The 19,955-nt window shown below is 42.6% G+C and overlaps 1 protein-coding gene across 1 annotated transcript in view; it reads right to left on the reverse strand.

Moving 5' to 3' along the window:
- Positions 1-19,955, reverse strand: part of NBEA (neurobeachin) — a 318,923-nt gene that overhangs the window by 74,653 nt on the left and 224,315 nt on the right. The window contains exons 23-26 of the mRNA XM_061629722.1: positions 11,764-11,981; positions 6,192-6,345; positions 3,718-3,726; positions 899-1,079 (exon numbers count right to left, since the gene is read on the reverse strand). Coding sequence (XP_061485706.1) covers positions 899-1,079; positions 3,718-3,726; positions 6,192-6,345; positions 11,764-11,981 — 562 coding nt within the window. The remainder of the gene's footprint in view (positions 1-898; positions 1,080-3,717; positions 3,727-6,191; positions 6,346-11,763; positions 11,982-19,955) is intronic.

Consider the following 19,955-nt stretch of genomic DNA (forward strand, 5'->3'; position numbering starts at 1 on the left):
GGCCTCTGTAGGGTTTTCGGACTTGTGGGTTGCTTTCCCCATGGGAGCAATGCGCTGCGAGGCTTATGGGAGCTGAGGGCCATGGAGGTAGTTGGGTTGCTGGTGAGGTGAGGGAAGGCCAAAGGCAGTCCCTGAAACTGGCAAATGTTCTCTGTGACCCTCCTAGATGGACACTAGGGTTGCTGGCACAGTGGGGACTGCTTGCCACGTCTCTCCTTGACGTGGGCACGGGAACACGGCTGGCTGCGGGAGGAAGACAGGTGCTGTTGTGGTGCGCTCTGGGTGCCAGTGCCTGTGGGGGCTGCCACTGAGGCTCCCGAAGAGCCGAAGAAGGTTGTGAGGCTGGCAGGGGGGAGGCTTGAAAATGAACCATAAAGCTGCCAGTGCTATGGGGGGGCACCCCTCGCTGGCGGATTCACGCCACAGCAACAACTCGGGAGCAGAGAAAACAAACTCAAACCTCTTTTTTTAAAAAAAAATGGGGAGGGAACAGTGAAAAGGAGTCAACAGTAAAATGAAGAGCAAGAACAGTAAACTAACACCAACACAAACACACAATACAGGCCTGAACCAAAGGAGCAGAGAGAGAACTCAACTGCGCTTGGTGAAGGCAGAAGAGAAGTGACGCAAGGAACTCCGCAGACCAGGAGGCACCTGCAAAATTCAACAGTGCTCTTCTGCCTTCAACCGCTAGGTGGAGCTGGCTACCCACCTGATATATCTTTTACATGCACAGGAAAAACAGCTTTACCTTGTTAATCAACTTTAAATATCCTAATGTTACCCCCATCAGAGTCAAAACCACATCAGTTTCCACATACATGTTTTCACTGTAGCCTCGTCACATTGATCTTTTAAGTAATTATTTAATGCACTGAGCTGTTCCATGCAAACTTACCAAGCCTTAGGCACTGTCGCATTAAGCCTCCAGAAGACATGTTTTTTTCAGCTTCAATTTCACTAAAATTTAGTGAGCTGGCAAATACTAGTACATCAACCATAGCCATCAGACGGCTGAGAAAAGTCACTGCTGTCTCTGCTGACATACCCTGAGTTACTTCGATATTCTCCAATTCAGTCTTTAAAAGAAAATCATTATATTAGACTTCGAAATCTATCACACATTTGAATGCATGAAATGCACAAAAAAAATCTCATATTCTCTCTATGCAATCTGTTTAAGATGAAATTGAACAGAAACAGTATAGAAATGGCCATGAGATGAGATGAATTCATATTTGCATGCCCTACTAGGTAAAATGAAGATCCTATATTAGAAAGTAAACTAATGCTACCCATATGAGTCAATGGACTGTTGATGATACAGTTGTGTGAGACAATGCATGAAAATTCTCATTTTTGCCTCTCTGTAAATTGCCCACGTTAAAAACAGAAGCACAGGAAGACAAGGAGGACTTATAGAGCTGCTATATCTTCCTGTGTCACTGGGAGACTAAGAGAAGAATGATACATAGTACACCCAAAACTTGTTCTATATTTAAGGTACATAGCTAAAAGCATTATTTGTAATGTGAACCTAAAATACAATTTAATTTAGTCCCAAAGTATCAGGAGAAACTAATACAATTATTTTCCTCATGGCAGTATTTTAGCAAAGCTACAACCGATAGTCTAGCATTTGGACTGGCATTTACCTGACCAAGTGAGCTTTGCTGCATGATGTCTTCATTGTTAGCACTACAACACTGAATTCACACACACATTTCATGCAATGATTTTTCAAATTGATCTTATGAAAGCATGTATTGGTGAAAGTTGCAACAGAATTATTTAGCACTGTAATTTTCCAAGGACAATCCTGTAATCTTACTCACAAAACGACGGCTGGAAAATCCAGCCTTTACCATATCCAAAAAGCTACAGTGTCACTTCCAAAAGTGAAGAGTGCCAACTGTTAGATTGCTACCATCCCAGAAAAATACATTAACAAACTTCACCCTATACCTTATACAAATAAATTGAAGATTATGCTCAAATTCATATGTGGAAAACTACAACATACCAGGATTATCATAATCAAGTCCCATGTCCCACATTTGTTATAGCTAGTTTATAACAATTTAAACTTAATAGAAAGATCCATTTTCATAGATGAATTTACAAATACTTTGGAATATGATTTTGCTCTCATTAAAAGATAGGAGAAAAAAGTGAATGCTTTTTAGGAAGAACTCTCATTGTTGAGTGGTGAATAATTATTTCAACAACCAAACAGATTTCAGAGGTAAACTAGAGTAAAATTGCTCTTTCAAATGTCAGAATATGAACTCCCTTGAAACTCCTGCCTAATTATCTCCTTTTTACCCTTGCTATTCACAGCTCTTGCTTCACCCCTCCCCTAAGCTGCGTGTCTGTGTCCCCCAGCCAATCAGGGATTGTGCAGGGAACATGATAATGTTATGGCAATACAGACCCCATCAGATTTGACAACATGACGTCACTGAGTGAGAGAAAAAGCAAATGCTTTGTATTTAATTTAAATAGGTGTGGGAATACTCCCATTGTTGCAATAACTGCACTGTCTGTACTGGCCATGTAGCTCTTTGATGTAGTGAAGTACAGTAAAATATGGAGTATCCTAAAAGTGCATCTGGATGCAGACATTATTCATCTACATTACAAAACTTTCAACAGGATGCACATTGGTAAGTGCACAAGTGAAACCTACAACAATATTGCATGTTCTGGTTTGCAGCTACTACATGCCATTCTCCCACCCACGTTTTCAATTTTCCCTCCCTCATCAATATGTCACCGTTCCATGCTTACTGATCATTCTCACTTGACTATTCTGGGTTTCCTATCTCCACTTAAGGGATTTTTCAAAAGAATGTTTATTTTTATTTGTAATTCTGTAAGTCTTGAGATTTCTCCTGATCATACTACTACTACCCTTTTTTGTATGGCTGGTGCCACTTTGGTTGCATAGGGTCTTGGTGAAGGAGTTATCTTTATATATATGATCCCAATCCGCATTCTGCTGCAAGTAGAGGTGGATTGTAGATACAGATCATTACTTAGCAATGGAGATATGTTCTCTCCACCCAATATATTTTGTGCTGTCTGAATGCTTCCCTCCAAAAATAGGTCCTTTGGGGAGATAAATGTTGGTCCTTGCCTCTTTATAGCTCTACTCTAATGTTAATACCACCTATTTCATAAACAATGCAAACACTAGAAACAGGTCTTTCACTATGCAAGTGCTAATGATCCAAGCAGTACTCTGTAATTCAGTTACAATAAACCACTGATCTGATTTAGCTTTTACGTTGACATTTTCCCAAGAAAATTGGGTCCATGGTAATGCTAATCATGAATGAGTATTTTCCTGAAACAGTAGCATGTCTGAGGCAAGTGCCTTGATGCAAACATTTCTTTCCATATGTGGTAGGTTCACTACACATATGGGCTGTTGTTGAACATAGAACATGCAAGAAAAAGCACAATGATAATGTAAAGTGGACAATCTGTCCTCCCACATTGTGATGTATCTGAATCAAAGCACTGCATGTGATGCTCTGTGATGTAATGTGAGGGCAGCATCTCTGACTTAAGCGTAATATATTTACAGTGGCACAAACAAATGCATATAATTATTTACACCATTCTATAAAAGAGCTGAACATCTGAAAAAAACACAGACAAGAAAATAATTTTTAAAAGCTAAGAACTGAACCTTGTAGCAGTAATACTAACCTTAGAACCCTGGCCATGCAACAGACAAAGCAGACAACAGATCACAACAAAAAGAAAAAGAAATGTTACAGTCAAATGAAAATACAATGCAAAATTGAAACCAATGTTCTAAAATCATGTATTTACTTTTCAACTTGAATATTTAAGGAACCTCATGAAAACAAACTCAAGTTTAGACTTCAAAATCAAATATTTTGACCTATGCAATTCAATATACACAACCATCAATGAACAAGAAATAAATATATCATTAATACGTAAATTTTTATACTAAAAGGTGGAAGTTAAATTCACAAAATGGAAGCAAGAACCCTGGCTCAGCTCACTATTTGTAAACATTTGATTCTTCAAATACGACCCTCCATCAGAATAAAATTAAGCTCTTGATGCATCAGAATTGTACACTGTTTCGAGATATTTTGAAACCCAGAAATTTGCTAAATTTCAAGGATCCTGTGATCTGCTAGTAATTTTTAAGGCTTTATATTCCCCTTCCTAAGCTGCAAAATAGCTCTAAGCAACAGCTGTAGTGTACTCTTTTTGCACTATGCTATGAATCACTTCCCGAAGAGCATTGTTTTACTGCAAGGAAAAGCTGCCACAGCAGAGCATTCCCAGATCAGCAGCAGTACTGTGAAATGTGCTTTGTCAGAAATTTGGCTGAGAAAGCAACATGGTTATCTAACAACATTCATTACCAAAATAGCAGCTGTGTGTACACTGGACTATTTCTGCATTTTAAATCATATTTCAATAGCTGAGATTCAAATAAATGTATAACTAGTCCTGCATGCTAAAAGGGGCTTCAGATCTGTCAAACTACTGTTTAAGCTCAGGGAAGTTTTTCAAAAGCAGTTTACAATATGACATAAGTGATGAACATTTGCTGTTCAACAAAAGGAAGTCAAAGATGATATTGGGGATGTCCAAAGTAGCATTATGAATCCAAGCCACTATTTTCAAAAGAGAAACCTATTCTATTCTTTCCATGCCATTTCACATTCCTCTCAAAATGCAGGAACAAAACATTGTAACTGCATCTTTTTTAATTTTAAGCAAACGCCTCTTGTGTGCCTAGATGTAGATTCTGTTAATGATTGTTTTTTATCGTTCTTTACCTATGCAATCTTAGGCCAAACTTTTACACCAAAATCCATATTTCACTATGGTACTTTACACATCAAGTAATGATGGAAAATCAGGTTTCATTTCTAGATGCTAATTCCTTTGTTTCTGCAAAAAATATGTCATGGGAAATTATGCCATTCCCAAGTGTGTTATATAACAAGCTTATTTTCTGTTACCAGAAATATTGATCATATCCTTAACTTTTAAGGCAGCTTAAAAGGTCAAGAGAATTCTGCCCTCCTGTTGACCACAAAAATACTTGCGCTTTACTGAAAACACCAATTCTCAATCAATCCTTTTCCTAACTGGATGTAGTATTGCTTGCCCACAAGAATGGACAAGAAATTGCTATCCATCACAGAAACACAGAACAAAAATAAAAACCTATATTCCTTTTCTTCTAGATATTAGAGTAAGATTTTCTTTTATGAAGTGATGCAACAACTGAATGAGTCCAGAAGTGTTGTTTTTGAACTATGTCAATTGTAGTTGCAATTTTTTCAAGTAGGAGAGCAATTAAAAAAACGTGAAACCCCACCCCCACCCTGCAATCTGTAACCTCAGTATTCTACCATCTCATTTCCACTTCATTCTACTGCATGTTTAGACTACTGTTCTTCAACTATGTATCCCCATCTAGTTGGACTATAGTGCTCATGATCCTCAGCCTGCTTAGCCAATGGTCAGGGAAGATGGGAGTTGTAGTCCAACATCTGGGGATCCAAGATTGAAGAACACTAGAAGTTGAAGGGTAGAGGTAAGATCAAGAGCTGAGAAAATATATGCACTAAGCCTAAAGCAAAGTATATTATGGTTGCAATCTTTCATACACTTCCCTGTAGTCCTTCAAATTTTATATTTTAACAGTTTGCTGTCCTTGACTTCCTTTTGGAGCAAGAATGGGATATAAATTTAATAACAATAATAATAATAATAGACTTTTTTCTACAATTGTCTGGTTCTAGTTTCCTGACTTGCAATAGAATTTAGAGTCTACTATTCTTCATAGAAAACACATTCTATAATATTCTGGTCCTTAAAAATGGGATAAACTAGCTTAAAAGTGGTTTAGCTATAGGCATAATTTCCTGGCAATTGTGGCTATTAATTTTCCCAGTGTATTCAATTTCAAACTGTACTGAAACCAAGTAAATGAATAACAAATCATTACTTTAGATTAGTATCACCTTTATGAATAGTTTAAAACGAATTAAATTCACATTCTTAACATAAACATCGCACATTTTAATTTTTTAGGGGAAACTGTGCCAAAAGCAAAGTGTTTGACACATTGTTCTTCATATGCAGTTTTCAACTTACCCACTAGATGGAAATATTGTACTTACCGTTGGGGATGTTGCTGCAGACAGCAGTGGTAGAATTCCTCCACAAGCAATGATAATATTATCTACCATTTGGGATATGAGATGAATAGTATTATGTACAAAAATAATATTTTCATTGCTATTGACAAAGTCCATAACAGACTTTGTGGAATGGCTACAAAAAAGAATAATGGGAAAAAGCTATGTTAGGAAAATATTGAAGTAGACTGACAAATCAAAGATCAAAACCACTGGAAAAAATTGTTAACAAGAAATCACAATAAAAACTATTTTAAAAAGGCAGGCTTGCAAGTAAGTTCAGAAAAGCTACCATCCAACTTTTTTTTTAATTAATCCATCTGCCCACATACACCAAACTAATAATTTGTGACACATCTACTATTGGAAAGAAAAAAGAACTAGACATTTTTCTAGCTTATAAAAATTTCCCTGTCTAGTTCCTGCACTTTGGTAGTGCGGCTGTGGTTGTTCTTAGTAGTATTTGCTATGGGTGCCTCTAGGGAAGTTCAGACAGACAGGTTGTATGTGCGTGCGCGGGCATGCGTGCCTGCCTGGTTCTGTGTAGGCTTAGTATATTTGTGTTGGCCATGCCCATTATGGCCACATCTACAGCTGCATGTGGCCCCTGAAGAGATGGCCAGCCATTAATGTGGCCCTTGGGCTAGCCACTCTTGATACAAGATCAAGTAACAAGGGTGCTTCCTGATATACAAATATTACATGATGGAGCCAATTTCTGGTACTTCACTAGAAAATTGTGCCAAGTTGTATTTGGGCACATACACAAGACAGAAAAATGCATGTGCATAATATAAAACTAGAAATGGACCAGAGAAGCTCCTGCTTTTGATGCATCATAACTAGGACAACCTGATTAGCTACAGCTCTGGATATAATGAACCAAAGTGTCTCTGGATTCACAAAAATATATGATTTGTGGGTAGGGCTATTAACAACCTCAGCAACTTCATTGTGAACTGATTATTAGTAGCTGTCATACCCTCTAGTGTCCAGTAAAATCAGAACTATATTAACATCCACGAAGCTGCATTAAAAGAGACACTAATGTAATGAAAAATTAGAACAATTTAAGGGGAACTCAGGCACACTTGTCACCAGTAAGATAAATAAATGCCTATTTAAGCCCTGGCCCATACCATATGGTTGGTGGCAGGGCCGCTGCCAGAGGGCAGCCAGGTTGGGCCCTGGGCAAGGGGCCCTGAAGGTCCCCTCGTTAGGGTGAGAGGGTGACACTCCCATTGGGTTGTAGCATCGGGTCCTGCAACCCAACCCTGTCACGGATCACGGAGAGGGAGCTCCTGGGCACTCCCCCAATACAGATAGAACAGACTTCAGTAGGCCTGCACACATGCCCCACCTACGTCTCCCATCAGTGTGCATGCCTGCCTGCCAGGGGCTGACCCCCTGCTGCCATCTTACGTGATGGCAGGCATGTGTGCTACATGCGCACGTCATTTACACAACACAAGAGGTGGGTGGGGTGCACAGGCAGGCTTATTAGCCCTGTGCCACCTGTATTGGGGGGGTTGGGCTACAGCCCCGCAGGCCCAGGGCAGGCTGGTGTCCAAGGGCCGTCATGCCTGACACTGGCACTGGTGGGTGGCATAACCTATAGGCTTCAGTGGCTTGAATATTTGCCCACATGCCTTCTCCTGTGCCCTGAAATTACAGTGAAGTGAAACTGCAGGCCCTGCATTTTTTGAACCTCTTTGGAATGATCAGGAATGGAGAAAGGAAAAGGAAGAATTTAGGCTGGCAGATTGCAGATCTTGGGGGGTTTAAATGTTTAAGCTTTTAATTTTTAATTTCTAATTTTTAGGATTCTGATTATGTCTATTTGGAATGTACTTGTGTTTGGTTGTAAGTCACCCAGAGTGGCAGATTAACTGCCAGATGGGCATCTAACAAATCTCATTCATTCATTCATTCATTCATACATTCATACATACATACATACATAAATAAAATAAATAAAAGCTAGCCAGACTGAAGAGCAAGGCAAAATTCAGTTCTGCTCAAGCAAGGCAGGAAAAATGAACTAGCATTCCATGGAAGGGGCTATGGTGATGGTCTGTTGGAGTGTTTCCTGCCTCAAGCACTAACAGAGGAAGACAGTACCCACTTGGGAGTGTCCTGGTGCCCACTGGAGAAAAATAAATCCTGGAGTTATGAAAGCATCTTCAAAGTACTTAATGCTTCCTAACAAACTGAACACTGATGCAGACATTATCAGTATAAACCTATGTCCCTCCCTCCTCCAACTGTCGCCACAGGGGTTTCTGAAGGACCATCTTGCCCTGAGGAGACTAGAGAAGAAAAAAGACTTCCGGGAAGGGTGACTTAGCCTGTGCCTGCTTTTGAGACGGGCTCCTGCCTCAAAAGAAGCTTATTCAGATATATCAGTCAGATTTTTTTTTTTTTTTGACTGATTAAACTTCTCCCGGGTAGGGAGAAACGAAGAGATTAACCTCAAAGCCTATTTTTGTTGGGACGACCAGATCTCATTAATTTATGGGACGAGGTCCAGCCGACGAAGGTGGGACGGATTTTCAACAACAAGCTCTATCTGATAAAGCGAACGTTCATCTTATCTTCTAAGAGAGAACGCACTAACAGGCAAGCACCCTTCTTTCTATATTTTTCTTTTACTTGACTTAAATTGTTGCTGTTTAAAAGAGATTTGCCAGATTGATCGGTTTTTGACATCTCACTGGGGAGCCATAACTTCTCTCTGCTACTCACTAATTAATAGCTTATCTCTGTTTTTGTTGCAAAAAGCTGTCCTGGATTTGCATTCTAAAGATATACACAGAAGAGGGATTTCTATTCCAGATTTTTATTTTGAAGAATATTATATTGTCTGAGACTACTCTCTTTTTGGTCTATTTTATTTTGACGAATCTGTTTCCTGACGACCGCCATTAATTGTTTCGATCCTGGGAACTGCATTTTGTTTACTTAAGCATGGAGAGATAAGGCTGTCTGCTCTGTTTATACTGTGATGTCACCAAGTTTGGAGTATTAACCCAATTGTTGCTGAAATAAGAAGTGGTTTTCCTATATTTTTCTTTTAAAATGGCAATTAAGAAAGTGGCTGAGAAGCTGGAAATAACTATGTTTCAGAAAATAATGGATGAGGTTGAGATAACGAAACAAAACCTGCGACAGGGTTGTAAGGAGCTGAAAATTGAATTGAGTAAAATGAAGCAGGAGATTAAAGATATAGGGGTCCCTGTGAGAGAGGTGACCCTGGAAGGGGTCCCTGTGAGAGAGGAGACCCCGGAGATTGGAACAAACGTGGAACAGGAAAAAGATTTGGAGTCTATGGACTTTAGAAACAAAATCTATTGTTTGGAGACACAGGAGATTAAAGACATAGGGGTCCTTGTGAGAGAGGAGACCCTGGAGACTGGAACAGGGGTCCCTGTGAGAGAGGAGACCCTGGAGACTGGAACAGGGGTCCCTGTGAGAGAGGAGATCCCGGAGATTGGAACAAACGTGGAACAGGAACAAGATTTGGAGTCTATGGACTTTAGAAATAAAATCTATTGTTTGGAACTCAATGTTATCTCTGAAGAAATTAATGAAGATTCTAGAGATAAAGTTATCAATGGCATGGATAATCTTCTGGACTGGAATGATGTGATGGAGCCCAATATAGAGAAAATCTATGGAATTAACTGCAGCCATGTGACAATGGAAAAACTTTCAAGAGATGACCCAGTGTATTTTGAAAAAAAGAACAGAGATATGATTTTACAGCAGTATTTCAGCAACCTATTCAGAATGGATGGCAAGAAAATATTTGGGATAGAGGTAATTCCCATCAGACTCTTACTATATGACTATGGCTTTGACAGCAAGATTATTATGGAATACTGATAATGGAAGATTGGATACTGAAATTACTGGACTTAACAAGACTACTGAAGATGGAAGATGGAAAATGGAACTAATAGGGATAATAGAACAATGGCTACTGAAATTACTGAACCTAACAGATTCTGATGTGATGGATTAATTGAAATGTTTATTTTGACTATGGTTATGACAATAAGATTATCATAATTAGTAATGAGATGGATTAATCGATATGCTTATCTGGAAAAAAAAATTGATAGATATATTTCTTAAAGAATTGAAACCTCTCTTTGACTTTTTGTGGAAAGAATAAAGTAATGTTTATGAGATTTGATGATTAAGTAAGATAACTACTGGAGGAAAGTGATTTTATAATATGACTTAAGAGACAGGATTGTTATATATTATAGACTTATAACTGATTTGATCTTTGACAAATGGGAAGTCAATATTTTACTCTTTATTTTTTATTTTTGTTTTTTTTTTTTTCTTCTTTTTTTCTTTTTGTTTAACTATTTTTGATTTTGTTTTTTGTCTTTGAATGTTTTATGATTTTGTCTTGTATGTTTTATGAAAATCTGAATAAAAATTATTGAAAAAAAAAAAAGAGAAGAAAAAAACAGCCTGGTGAGCTTTTACCATCCAGCTTCCAGTGGTGCCCCCACCCACCCACCATCTGAAGAACCATCTTGCCGTAGAGGAAGCAGAGAACAAGCACTTACATTTTCTTCTAAACAAACAGTTGCCTTTTTCATTTTATAGTAACATTTTTAAATTGATGCTTATTGTAAAAAATTGTATGTAAACTTCTTTGTAAAACCGTGTACAAATACCTTATATAAATAAATAATCCTATGTATGTTTATGTAGAAGTAGTCCAACTGGGATTAATGGGATTTACTCCCAGTAAGTGTGCTTAGGAGTGCCATCTATATATAGTAAAGATTCAAATCTGGCTAGCCCTTTTTTTCCAAAAAGTGTTTAAGTTACATCTAGTAGGTTTTATTAGTGTAGAATTTTAAATAAGTAACTTGAAATTAAGCTATATGTTGTGACACATTTACATTTTGACTGTGACATTGGGAAGGCAACTTACAGAAACATTATTTGATTCAGTCAAACTGACTTGCAGGTCAGGTAGCAGAATAAGGAGACTCAGGCCGCAATTTTATGCATACCTGGGAGGAAGCCCCATTGAACACAGTGGGATGTTCCTCCAAGTAAATATAAATAGGACTGTGCTGTAAGAAAAGGGATAAACGATATATAAAGGCACAACTACCCTGTGAAAACTTGTCTTGGGATGGGGAGGAGTTCCAGTCATGGTGTTTGGCTTCAGCTAGAACTAGGGTCTGGCTTTTTCTTAAAACCTAAACCTGGGTTTAAACACTGAGTTGCAATGTTGCACATGAACAGACAGAATCCTGCTGGATCAGACCAAATCCATATCTGCTCCAGCATCCTGTTACCTACAATGGCGAACCAGATGCCTATGGGAAGTCCAGGAGCAAGAATTGAGGGGAATAGCCTTATCCCACTGTTTCCCAGTGAATGGTATCCAGACAAATGATACTTCTGAACTCAGAGATAGTACACAGCACTAAGCATAACTACCGAGCATAATTAACAAGTATCTATGGTTTTATTATGTTAGTGAAATAATGATATAAAAGAATCTCTGGCCTCTTACCTTCTCCAAACATGCACATCAGTTTCTAAAGCAAAAAGCAAATCAGTTAGTAGCCTCTGGTGCATTGGGGACCATTTAAACTCTGGAATACGAAACATTGTTGTTCGTGGACCTGGGCTGAACTGTCGCCTCTGCTCTTCTGTCATGGGCATTCCTCGAAATCCCAAGTCAACACGCAAGTCTCTATCCTGTTGTGTAATAGACCGACCTTGCACTGCCTAAACAAATAATAAATATATTTGTATTTATTTAAAATAGTCAATGCATAGGTCACAATTTAAGAGAAATAAAACACACAGTTAATGTGGGTTTTTTCATATTTAAACAAAATAATGAAAGTGGTATAAAATTAGTCACGTTACCTTTATTTAGGCAACTTTGTCCTTTTTATATGCCACTTATTAAACCCACTGCAATGACAATATACATTTTCTAAGAACTACTGCCTGAATTTGCTTTTTTTCTTTCTCCCTCCTTTGCTTTTGTGTCATATCTTTTAGATTGCAAGGCTTGAGGGCCTTATCCCTGACAGTGGTAAACCGCTCTGGGATCCTTTTTTGTTTGAAGAGTAGGATTAAAATAATTTACATAAACTAACCAACAAACATGACCACCAAGTTAGAACTTATTAGAATTACATTATTAACAATGCAAAATGTCATTCTAATCCATAAATAAATAAATAAAAACTTGGTGCTCATGTTTGTTTAAAAAGGGAGACAGTTATTCTGACAGGTGCTGATGCAGAATGGACCATTGGTCTCACCTGAAGGGTGATTTTCATAGGAGAATGCCATCATGCTGGATTATAGCTCGTCCTATCGTCCAAAGGCAAGAACGTTTCTGAAGTCAAGACTAGGGCATCAGGCCCCTCCCACTCTCCAGTTCATTCGCAGCGAGTCCAAAGAGATATATCTAAACATGCAGGAAAAAAGGCCAACGGGCCTAGCAGCAAGAACATAACATAATAATAGTAACATTCATAATATCTCACTCTAACCTAGCGAAAACAGTAATAGAAGTCTTGACTTCACTAGAGAATTAAAATTTAATATAATATAATATAATATAATGACGAACTGTAATATATAAGCCATCCCAAAAATTATGTAGTTATCCTCCAACTGGGAGGGTCATGATGGCATTCTCCTATGAAAATCACCCTTCAGGTGAGACCAATGGTCCATTTTCCATAGGAGGAATGCCATCATGCTGGATGTACCAAAGCAGCCCATAACCGGGAGGGACCACCCACATACTAGTCGTCATTAAGAACCTGTTGCAAAACTCGTCTGCCAAATGAGGCATCGGCAGAGGCATAACGATCTATTTTATAATGCTTTATGAACGAGTGTGGAGTAGACCAAACAGCAGCTCTACAAATATCGGCAACAGGAGCGTTAGTAGCAAAAGCAGCCGAAGTGGCTGCTGATCTAGTGGAATGAGCTGTTATACTAGGCAGAACTGGAATCTTAAGGGACTCATAGGCTAAGGTAATACATGCACGCAACCAGCGGGATAAGGTGGAATTAGCTACTTTATGCCCCATAGACCTTGGATGAAAGGATACAAACAAAGACTCAGTCTGTCGTATATCCTGGGTCCTGGACAGGTAGGTCTTGAGAGCCCTCCGAACATCCAACGAATGCCAAGCCTTCTCGAGTGGATGAGTAGGATTCGGACAAAATGAAGGTAGAACAATGTCCTGGTTGCAATGGAAAACTGAATTGACCTTGGGACGGAATGAAGGATCAGTTTTCAGCACAACAGAATCCTTGTGAAAGACACAGAGGTGGCGAGCAGAAGACAATGCGCCCAGTTCCGAGACTCTTCTCGCCGATGTAATCGCAATCAGGAACAGGACCTTGAAAGACAACAGACATAAAGGCACAGTCCTGAGTGGCTCAAACGGAGGACGTTGTAAGGCCTGTAGAACCTTTGACAAACTCCATGATGGAAAACGGTGAGCTACAGCCGGCGAGCGTAGAGCAGTGCCTCTAAGGAAGCGTTTGATAAACGGATGTGAGGCAATAGGGGCATCAGTGGAAGATACTGAAAGAATGGACAACAGGGTGGACGCATGTCGACGTAATGTGTTGGGTCTAAGTCCCAACATGAGGCCCCTACGAGATATTGCAGCACTTGTTGTACTGTAGCCTTGGAAGGATCGATGTGTTGAGACTGACACCACCTGGAGAACGCTACCCAAGTATGCTGATATATACGAGTGGTGGATGGTCTTCTCGAGGCCAAAATAATGTCAATAACAGCGTCTGACAGGCCGGCCGATCTCAAATGTCCCCGTTCAAATGCCACGCTGTTAGGTTGAGCCACTTGGGGTCCTGATGCCATACTGGGCCTTGTGATAAGAGATCTGGCCTGACTGGGAGTGGCCAGGGATCCGTCACCGACAGTGCCAGGAGATCTGAGAACCACGGTCGACGGGGCCAATATGGTGCTATCAGAACCAGCTGTGCCCTCTCGCGACGTACCTTCCGCAAGGTTTTGGCTAATAGTGGTATTGGAGGGAAGGCGTATAATAGTCCCTCCGGCCACGGCAATGACAGAGCATCCACCGCTTCCGCTGTCGTGTCCAGGTATCGAGCGAAGTACCTGGGTAGCTGGCAATTGCGACTGGAAGCAAAGAGGTCGACTGAGGAGGGGCCGAATCGACACTGGAAAAGATGGAACACAGTCGGATGAAGTTTCCATTCTCCCGGAAAGACTTGTTGTCTGCTGAGCCAGTCTGCTGTGAAATTCCAAATTCCTCTGAGATGTTCTGCTTTGAGGGATTGCAGATGTTGTTCTGCCCAGTCGAATATGATGGAAGCTAGGCTCTGTAGAGGGCTGGACCTGGTGCCTCCCTGTCTGTTTAAATGAGATTTGGCACACGTGTTGTCCGTTCGAATGAGGACATGGTCCAAGTGGAAGAGAGACTGAAAATGAAGCAGAGCTAAGTGGACAGCCTTTAGTTCCAGCCAGTTGATGTTTTGAGTTTGTTCTGCTGTGTTCCAAACTCCCTGAATGAACTGGGAGTTGCAGTGGGCTCCCCAACCCAGGAGACTGGCATCGGTGGTAATGACAGTCCGGTGGGGTTCTCTGAACGGAGTGCCTTGGGTGAGATGTTGTACCCTTGTCCACCAGCGGAAAGACAAGCGCAGTGTGGGACTCAGGGGGATTGCTCGATGGTTTGAGTTGGCAATGTCGTGTTGGAATGGCAACAGGGCCCACTGTAGCTGGCGCGTATGTGCCCGAGCCCATGGCACAATATGGATGGTGGATACCAACATTCCGAGACCCCTGGCTAGAAGCATGACATCTGCAGAAGATTTGTGCATCAGAGACCTTGCGATGTCTGTGATAGCGGTGATGCGATCTGAGGACAGGAATACAGTTGCTTGCAGTGTGTCTAACATTGCCCCTAGATGCTGCAGGCGTTGGGTTGGTTGTAGATGGCTTTTGTCGAAGTTGACTAGCCAGCCGTGGGCCTGTAAGATATGGAGCGTGAGTGTTAGATGATGATGAGTAAGCTCCCTAGACCTTGCGCATATTAGGAGATCGTCCAGATAGGGGTAGATATGGACCCCTTGAAGCCTGAGGTAAGCCACTAGGGTAAGTAGCACCTTGGTAAATACTCTCGGGGCAGACGAGAGTCCGAACGGCATTGCTCGATATTGGAAGTGCTGGGAGACAAAGGCAAAACGAAGGAATTTCCTGTGGGTTGTGCAAATAGGGACATGGAGATACGCTTCCTTTAGGTCGATAGAGACAAGGAAGTCACCTTCTTGCAGGCTATCTGTAATGGAGTGGAGGGATTCCATTTTGAACCTGCGATACTTTACGAAACGGTTAATGAACTTGAGGTTCAAAACCGCCCTCCATGAGAGATCGCGTTTGGGCACAGCAAATAGGAGGGAGTACACCCCTTCCGACCTCTCTGCATTGGGGACTGGCTCTATCGCCTCTATGTCCAAAAGGTGCTGTATCGCAGTCTGCATGATGCAGCGCCTGTCTAGTGCCCTGGGACAAGGGGAAGGATGAAAATTGTTTGGAGGTATTGCCCAAAACTCAATTGCATATCCATAACAAAAGAGGTCTCTGATCCATGGGACCTGAGTCAGAGGTAGCCAAAGTTCGGCAAATAGAATCAATCTGCCCCCAACTGGTATTGTCTGGGTTGGCGAGACCATCCCCTGTATGAGGACGTTGAGTAGCCTCTGCGGCCCTGGTACTGACCTCTACTGGGGAAACGTCTATTCCAGCCTCCTCTGGTGGAGCGGAAGTCAAATGCTGGGAAGTCGCGGCCCCGGGCCGGGTTCCCCGAAAGGGCTGAGATGTGCGATATGAAGCGAAACGCCTAAAGGGTCTGCGCTCGACGTTTTTGACGGTGGCCAAGACAGGCTTTCGAGTGTCCTTAGGGTCGACAAGCACTGCCCTTAATGCCTCTTCCCCGAAAAGTAATGAGCCTGCATAAGGTGCTCGTGAAAGATTAACTCTGGCAGTAGAGTCAGCCTGCCAGTGACGAAGCCAGAGGGTCCATCTGGCAATGATCTGAGCCGCCAGGGCGCGTGCTGCTAGTTGATTCGCGTCCAAGGTGGCGTTGGCCACGAAAGCAGCTGTTTTACGCAGTTTTAGTAGCGATCTGCGCAGGGAGGCAGGATCTGGATTGTGGTCCTCGATGAGGTTGTCTAACCACATCATCGCTGCCCTGGTGAAAATAGAGGCAGATGTGGATGCACGCATGGAAAAGGCGATGGCCTCATGGGTCTTGCGTAAAGCAAAGTCCAGTCTCCGTTCAGTGGCATCCTTTAGATGAGAGTCCCCTTCCCTCGGCAAGAGGGACCTGGAAACTAAACTGGAAATAGGCTCGTTGATGTTAGGGACAGCCAGTCTGGTAGAAAAGTCCGGGGCCAAAGGATAAAGTCTGTCCGCAATGTTATTAAATCGGCGTGCCTGTAAGGGGTGGGACCATTCGTCCTTGGCCAGTTTAGCGATGGGGTCTGGGACAGGGAGGAAGTTTTCAGCTGGCGTAGGGGATTTCAAGACCCTGGCCCCTTTTAAAGCGGGAGTGGAAGCTGCAGTTGGAGTGGATTGAAGACCAAGGGCGTTCAAGACTCTGCGCGCCAGGGGCTGGTAATCTGAAGAGTCGAAGAGGCGATAGGAGGTTTCTGGCTCTGGTTCCGAATGGTCACTCCACTCGTCCGCTTGGTCTTGCAGCGCGAATGCAGACTCTGCATCAAAAGAGGCGTCATCAACGAACCTGCCCCTGGTAACGTCAAATGGGTCTGGAGAACCTGATGGGTTTGTCTCACTGTGTACACTTTGAACCCCGCTGTGTTGAGGGATAGCGGGAGGTTGTGAAGATGATTGACTCTGAGTAAAAAAGGACAGCATGCCCTGAAGTTGTGAAATGAACTCGTGGGAAAGCTGTAGTCCCGGAGATGTAGATGGTTGCTCTTGGATAGGCGGAACTGTAGACGGAAAGGAAAGAGGCCGCAGCCGCGGTCTCTGTAGTTTGGGAGTAAAAAACACACACCCGGGAAAATGAGAAATTGACAAGGAAATTGACACACAACACACAAACCGTGGTAAGGGATGAGACAAAGGGAAGGAACGAGATGAAACAACGTACACAAAACTCCACCCTCTATCACACAAAGACAAAAAACTTATCTAGTCACTAGCTAAAGATCTTGCAGGGATGAAAGGCAAGAATGAACTGGAGAGTGGGAGGGGCCTGACGCCCTAGTCTTGACTTCAGAAACATTCTTGCCTTTGGACGATAGGACGAGCTATAATCCAGCATGATGGCATTCCTCCTATGGAAAACACAAAGATTGCATCATATGAGCTTGATCATAAAGCTATTCAAAAGCTGGTTATGTGCTCTGGATCGGTAAAAGATTTAGCACTGAGGGCAGGGGGTGGGAAACCTATAACCCTTCAGATGTTGTTGGATTCCAACTCCAGCCAGCATGGCCAATGGTCAAGAATGATGGGAATTGTAGTCCCACAGCATCTGGAGTGTGCCCGTCTCTCATTTAGGGTCAAACTACATGCTACATAGGAGACCCATGATCAGACCAAAGTTTAGTTTTTTATTTTAAAAGGAGCCAGGAGGATCCCCAAAATTTGTTTGGAGCAATGCTATGATCTTTTTCTTGATCTAAATCCACCTCCAGCTGCTATTTTCCTCACTGTGGAATAAAAAAAAAAATAGGTACCTGAATTTCCCCCCGGAATTGTTAACAGCAGTTTGGGGATCATAGCATGTTAGAGCTGAAGGGGAACTTGAAAGCCATCTAGCGCAACCCCTGCTCAGTGAAGGAATCTTGTTACTACAGTGCTCCTAACAGATGGATCTACTTATATACCTCTAACAAAAAATATTGTCGAACCTTTCCCAAGGCACTCTGCTCGACTGTCAAGTAGCCTTACCATTAGGAACTTTCTCCTAATGATTAACAGAAATCCATTTCCTTGCCATTCACCCATTACTTCTAATTCTGCCCCCTTGAGAAAGAGAGAGCAAGTCTGCTTCATCTTCTACACGATAGCTCTTTAGATATTTGAAAACATCTGTCATGTTTCCCCTTCTTCTATTCTCCAGGCTAAGCGCATCAAGCTTTCAACTATTTCTCATACAAACTTAAGTTTCTTGGTTACCCTCCTCTAGAATACTCTAGCTTGTCAACTTGCTCCTTAAAATGTGGCATCCATAACTTGACAACAGTAGTCCAAATCAGCATTTTTCTTCTAAAGATGCTTCATAGTTCTACAAATCTTGGGGTTCCTCTGAGCTTACTGTTACCACCCTCTTGTGGATGGATGGAGCACTTTTGATTACATAAACAACGGCACTCTCAACCTGAACATGAAAAAGGAAAACTTATGCCCAAGTAAGGATGGTTCACCAACTACACCTATTCCAGCACTGGGGTAGCCTGATCTAAGTTGTCCATGTTCTGGTTACCTCCCCCCTGGACTACTGCAATGCATTCTACATATGGCTGCCCTTGAAAATGGCCTATAGCAGCCTTTCCCAACCAGTGTGCCTCCAGATGTTGTTGGACCACAACTCCCATCAGCCTCAGCCAGCATTGCCAATGGTCAAGAAGATGGGAGTTGTGGTCCAACAACATCTGGAGGCACACTGGTTGGGAAAGGCTGGCCTATAGCCTATAAGTAGTGCAGAATTTGTTAGGTTAGTAAGCAGGGCAGCCCAATAAGACCATGTGTCACCAGTCCTCAAAGTGCTGCACTGGCTGTGAGCTGACAGGCCCAGTTCAAGATGCTAGTAGCAGCAGCATACAAAGGGCTAAACAGCTTTGCGACACAAGAACCTAAAAGAGACCCAGTGCCTGCAGGAAGAAGGAGAACATCGCCACCCAGGGAAGGAGAGCCTGCTGTTGCTGCTGCTGTTGGAACATCACCTCCACCACCCTTCCCAGTGGGACTGCTGCCTGGCAGACGTGCCTCCTGCAGGACCAGGTCCCAGGCACCCAGCCAGCTGTGACTAATTTCCATCACCTGTCCCTCTTTGGAGGGATACATAAGCCGGCTGGCTGAGGTGGCCTGGGAGACCCAGTGCCTGCAGGAAGAAGGAGAACATCGCCACCCAGGGAAGGAGAGCCTGCTGTTGCTGCTGCTGTTGGAACACCACCTCCACCACCCTTCCCAGTGGGACTGCTGCCTGGCAGACGTGCCTCCTGCAGGATCAGGTCCCAGGCACCCAGCCAGCTGTGACTAATTTCCATCACCTGTCCCTCTTTGGAGGGATACATAAGCCGGCTGGCTGAGGTGGCCTGGGAGACCCAGTGCCTGCAGGAAGAAGGAGAACATTGCCACCCAGGGAAGGAGAGCCTGCTGTTGCTGCTGCTGTTGGAACACCACCTCCACCACCCTTCCCAGTGGGACTGCTGCCTGGCAGACGTGCCTCCTGCAGGACCAGGTCCCAGGCACCCAGCCAGCTGTGACTAATTTCCATCACCTGTCCCTCTTTGGAGGGATACATAAGCCGGCTGGCTGAGGTGGCCTGGGAGACCCAGTGCCTGCAGGAAGAAGGAGAACATCGCCACCCAGGGAAGGAGAGCCTGCTGTTGCTGCTGCTGTTGGAACACCACCTCCACCACCCTTCCCAGTGGGACTGCTGCCTGGCAGACGTGCCTCCTGCAGGACCAGGTCCCAGGCAC

This window comes from Rhineura floridana, chromosome 5 (genome assembly GCF_030035675.1).
Source record: "Rhineura floridana isolate rRhiFlo1 chromosome 5, rRhiFlo1.hap2, whole genome shotgun sequence".
NCBI classification, from domain to species: Eukaryota; Metazoa; Chordata; class Lepidosauria; order Squamata; family Rhineuridae; genus Rhineura; species Rhineura floridana.